This window comes from Scophthalmus maximus, chromosome 7, assembly GCF_022379125.1.
Source record: "Scophthalmus maximus strain ysfricsl-2021 chromosome 7, ASM2237912v1, whole genome shotgun sequence".
NCBI lineage: Eukaryota > Metazoa > Chordata > Actinopteri > Pleuronectiformes > Scophthalmidae > Scophthalmus > Scophthalmus maximus.
The window spans coordinates 26817501-26822500 of NC_061521.1; the positions used below are offsets into that span (position 1 = coordinate 26817501).

Below are 5000 nucleotides of genomic sequence, written 5' to 3' on the forward strand. Positions count from 1 at the left end.
GAGGACAGACAGGTTGGGGGTCAGACAGGCTGGAGGACAGACAGGTTGGGAGTCAGACAGGCTGGGGGTCAGACAGGCAGGAGGACAGACAGGCTGGAGGATAGACAGGCTGGGGGTCAGACAGCCTGGAGGATAGACAGGCTGGGGGTCAGACAGGCTGGAGGACAGACAGGTTGGGAGTCAGACAGGCTGGGGGTCAGACAGGTTGGGGGTCAGACAGGCAGGACGAGTCAGACAGGCTGGAGGACAGACAGGTTGGGGGTCAGACAGACAGGCTTGGGATCAGACAGTTTGGGTGTCAGACAGGTTGGAGGATAGACAGGCTGGGGGTCAGACAGGCCGGGGGTCAGACAGGCTGGAGGACAGACAGGCTGGGGGTCAGACAGGCTGGAGGACAGATAGGTTGGGGGTCAGAAAGGGTGGGGGCCAAGACAGACAGGCTTGGGGTCAGACAGGTTGGGTGTCAGACACAGACTGGAGGTCAGACAGACAGGTTGGGGGTCAGACAGCTGTCTCATGGTCGTCTCTGTGGTGAATTTGACTGCTCTTCAGATATTCCGTCACTTCCTGATCATCGACCTTTTCAGCTCGTTGTTCAGGCGTCTCACCCAGAAGCAGACAGACAGGCGGCGTCTCACCTTCAGGGTCATGTGACGCAGCAGACGAAGAACTCAGAGAAACGAGACGCAGAGGAAACTTTAGAACACTTATTATAATGATAGAAAATAAATGATAGAGCATATTCATCATCATATGATTATAAAATATATATCAATATAAATATTTATAATATATATATATATATATGTATATGTATATGTATATGTATATGTATACACAAAGCCTCAGTCACAGAACTGTCACAGGATCTGTCACCCTGAAACACACAGACAGTCAGACAGACAGACAGACATAGAGTCAGTCAGACAGACAGACAGACAGACAGACAGACAGACATAGAGTCAGTCAGACAGACAGACAGACAGACTGACAGACAGACATAGTCAATCAGACAGACAGACAGACTGACTGACTGACTGACTGACTGACTGACTGACTCAGACAGACAGACATAGAGTCAGTCACACAGACAGACCTTCAATTTGTGATTGATTTACTGATAAACAGTTTTCGTAAACGAGGAGGAAGCATCACCCCATCTGACCAGCAGGAGGCGTCAGATCACACTGAGGAAATGACCTGTTGTTACCATCACAAGCTGCTGATTGGACACAGCCTCATGCCCCGCCTCCTACCCGCCCCCTGTCCCTCCCCCTGCCCCACCTCTCTCACCTGGGTGTGGGGGAGGTCAGGCAGCTTGGCAGGGTGAACGGTCTCTGCTGGTCCACCAGCTCCGACCCGGGGGAGGGGCCCACCGTCTCCTCCAGGACCAGCTCCGGGTCCAGGACCAGCTCCGGGTCCAGGACGTACAGCTCCTCCTGAGAGATCTCCGTCACGTAGTTCAGGTGCTCCTGGAGGAGAACCAGCAGAACATCCTCAACTTGTCTGTTTATTCATTCATATGAGACCACAGACATCACAGACACCACAGACACTACGTTGTTTTCATAAAGGAGTTGAATAGTGGAGTCTAACCTGAGCTCGGTCGATCCTGTAGAACCGGTCGGCGGTCGTACCTGAAGGAAGAAGAACAAAGACACAGGTGAGGTTCTGAGGTTGTGAGGTTCTGAGGGTCTGAGGGTCTGAGGTTGTGAGGTTGTGAGGGTCTGAGGGTCTGAGGTTCTGAGGGTCTGAGGTTGTGAGGTTGTGAGGGTCTGAGGGTCTGAGGGTCTAAGGTTCTGAGGTTCTGAGGGTCTGAGGGTCTGAGGTTGTGAGGTTGTGAGGTTGTGAGGTTTGAGGGTCTAAGGTTCTGAGGTTCTGAGGTTCTGAGGTTGTGAGGTTGTGAGGTTGTGAGGTTGTGAGGGTCTGAGGGTCTAAGGTTCTGAGGGTCTGGGGTTCTGAGGGTCTGAGGGTCTGAGGTTCTGAGGTTCTGAGGGTCTGAGGGTCTGAGGGTCTGAGGGTCTGGTCTGGACTCACAGTCGAGGAAACACCACTTCATGGAGAGTTTCTGTGAAGACGGACTCGCTCCCTTCGTGGCGTCTCGGCCCTGAAAGAAGACGACGAAGGACGAGACGTGAAAACGGACACGACACTGAAGAACAACAGAACATCTGGATCTCTGGGTCCTGGACCACGAAGGGAGTTCAACGAACCCAGGATATATGTTGGTGGTCTGACTCGAGGTTCTCCTGCAGACGCTGGATGAGCAGGCGGCAGGTCTCCAGGTCGCTGTCCCCAGGGACGGTGATCACTCCGAGCGGCGTCGCTGCACAAAGACACACAGATGAGTCACTTCCTGTCAGAGATCAGCTGACGACAGGAGCTTCGTTTTGGCTCAACGAGCGTGATGTCACGTGACCCGGACGGCGCCAGTCACTCACAGGCTTCCCGCAGCTGCTCCTTGTCGTAGTGCAGAGCTTCGTACGCCGCCATGCTGATCCTGTTCACCCGGATCTGCAGCTTCTGATGGACGGGCTGCTGGCTGCACACACACACACACACACACACACACACCAGGTCACGACATCGGACTCTGACTTCAGGTCAGTGGGCGGGGGGGGGGGTCTGGGTCGTACTCGTTGAGGTGGGGCATGGAGATCCTCCTCTTGGCCTTCTGCACCATGTTAGCCTGGTTCCTCAGACTGATGTGGATCACGGACGGAGCCAGTTTACACGGTTCTCCATCCACCTGCATCGGGATCGACTTGTAGGTGGTGAGGGTCACTTCCTTACACTGCTGCAGACGCTCGCCGTGACCCCCGACCTGCAGCGTGGCCTGGACACAGAAGACAGGTCTGACGTTGTCTGACGTAGTCTACCCTGGTCTGACGTGGTCTGACGCGGTCTAACGTTATCTGACACAATCTGACGTGGTCTGATGTTGTCTGATGAGGTATAATGAGGTCTGACGTGGTCTGACGTGGTCTGACGTTATCTGACGTGGTCTGACGTGGTCTAACGTTATCTGACGTGATCTGACGTGGTCTGACGTGGTCTAACTTTATCTGACGTGATCTGACGTGGTCTGATGTTGTCTGATGAGGTATAATGAGGTCTGACGTGGTCTGACGTGGTCTGACGTGGTCTGATGTGGTCTGGCGAGGTCTAACGTGATCTGACATGGTCTAACGTGGTCTGATGAGGTCTGGTGAGGTCTGATGTGGTCTGATGTGGTCTGATGAGGTCTAATAAGGGCTGACGTGGTCTGATGATGTCTGACGTGGTCTGATGAGGTCTAATGAGGTCTGACGTGGTCTGATGTGGTCTGATGTGGTCTGATGTGGTCTGACGTGGTCTGACGTGGTCTGATGTGGTCTAATGAGGTCTAATAAGGGCTGACGTGGTCTGATGAGGTCTGACGTGGTCTGATGAGGTCTAATGAGGTCTGACGTGGTCTGATGTGGTCTGATGTGGTCTGATGAGGTCTGACGTGGTCTGACGTGGTCTGACGTGGTCTGACGTTATCTGACATGGTCTAATGAGGTGTAATGAGGTCTGACGTGGTCCTAGTTATCTGACATGGTCTAATGAGGTCTAATGAGGTCTGACGTGGTCTGACGTGGCCTAACGTTATCTGATATGGTCTAATGAGGTCTAATGAGTTCTAATGCGGTCTGACGTGGTCTGACGTGGTCTAACGTTATCTGACATGGTCTAATGAGGTCTGACGTGGTCTGACGTGGCCTAACGTTATCTGACATGGTCTAATGAGGTCTAATGAGGTCTGACGTGGTTTGATGTGGTCTGATGAGGTCTAATGAGGTCTGATGTGGTCTGATGTGGTCTGATGTGGTGTGGTCGGATGAGGTCTAATGAGGTCTGACGTGGTCTGATGAGATCTAACGTGGTCTGATGTGGTCTGATGAGGTCTAATGAGGTCTGACATGGTCTGGTGTGGTCTGACGTTCTCTGATGAGGTCTGATGTGGTCTGATGAGGTCTAATGAGGTCTGACGTGGTCTGATGTGGTCTGTTGTGACTCACCAGAGAAGTCATGGTGAAGCCGATGACCTCGATACAGCCGTCGTCGAGACGCTGAGGTTCAAAGTCTTGATGCTCGCTAGGGTGACCCCAGGGCATAGTGCCAGCACAGTACCTGCAGCACACACACACACTGTCTGTTAGAGGAGAGTGATAAAAGGTGAAAGATCACCAGAGGGCGCTCTCTGCTCACCGTACCGGGGGATGTTGAGGAAGAGGAGACACTGTAGCTTCAGCTCCTGGACTTTGGCGGTAAGGTCGGTGCCGTCACACTGAGGGGGCGGAGTCCAGGTGAGGTGTCATCAGGTGTTGGTCCAGTTCATGGGAACGGAAGAGAAATGACTGAAGTTAGTTTAACTTCCTGTTTCCTGAACAGGTTTCCAGTAAACTTGGTGGAGGATGGAACTCGGAGAAGCGTCAGCGTGGATCTGGACCAGCGTGTCCAGAGTCTCAGATTCAGGAAGAGTCTGGAAAACCTCAGGATCGTGTGGACGCCTGGCGTAACCGTAGCAACAGTGATACTTTAAAAACTACTGCCTCCACTCACCACCACACTGATGTGCTTGGCGAGGTCCTTCGAACTCCCGCTCAGGAAATCTGAGAAGGCTGTCTGAAACAAACACACACACACACACACACACACACATTAGACAAATCCAACGTGACCTGGATTACAAAGATCAGTGTGAGGACACTCACTCCTGCGTAGAACATCTTGTTCCTGAAGCGGCTGTTGAACTTCTCTGGATTCGCTTCTGAAACACAGAATCAACCAAAGACAAGACGAGAGTCAGGAGATGAGTTTTATATTTGGCTGAAGGTCGTGTGAGACAGGACAGATGTGGGAGGAGTCAGGCGTCCAACTCAAACTGTTTGAATGTTTTTTTAAATCGGAAATGTTGGAGGAAAGTTTGGTTTGACCTGGTTCAAACATCTGGATTTAACAAGTTCAGATTCAGT

At 52.3% G+C, this 5000-nt stretch overlaps 1 protein-coding gene across 10 annotated transcripts in view; it reads right to left on the bottom strand.

The window, feature by feature from the left end:
• Positions 1-5000, bottom strand: part of LOC118314791 (diacylglycerol kinase zeta-like) — a 23190-nt gene that overhangs the window by 615 nt on the left and 17575 nt on the right. For all 10 annotated transcript variants that reach the window (XM_047333485.1, XM_047333480.1, XM_047333484.1 and 7 more), the window contains 11 exons: positions 4740-4795; positions 4588-4650; positions 4239-4312; positions 4044-4155; positions 2637-2836; positions 2442-2542; positions 2214-2326; positions 2038-2107; positions 1597-1637; positions 1294-1472; positions 1-670 (listed from right to left, as the gene is read on the bottom strand). The exon at positions 1-670 is cut by the window's left edge and continues 615 nt beyond it. In XM_047333485.1, coding sequence (XP_047189441.1) covers positions 502-670; positions 1294-1472; positions 1597-1637; positions 2038-2107; positions 2214-2326; positions 2442-2542; positions 2637-2836; positions 4044-4155; positions 4239-4312; positions 4588-4650; positions 4740-4795 — 1178 coding nt within the window. In that variant the 3' untranslated portion in view covers positions 1-501. The remainder of the gene's footprint in view (positions 671-1293; positions 1473-1596; positions 1638-2037; positions 2108-2213; positions 2327-2441; positions 2543-2636; positions 2837-4043; positions 4156-4238; positions 4313-4587; positions 4651-4739; positions 4796-5000) is intronic.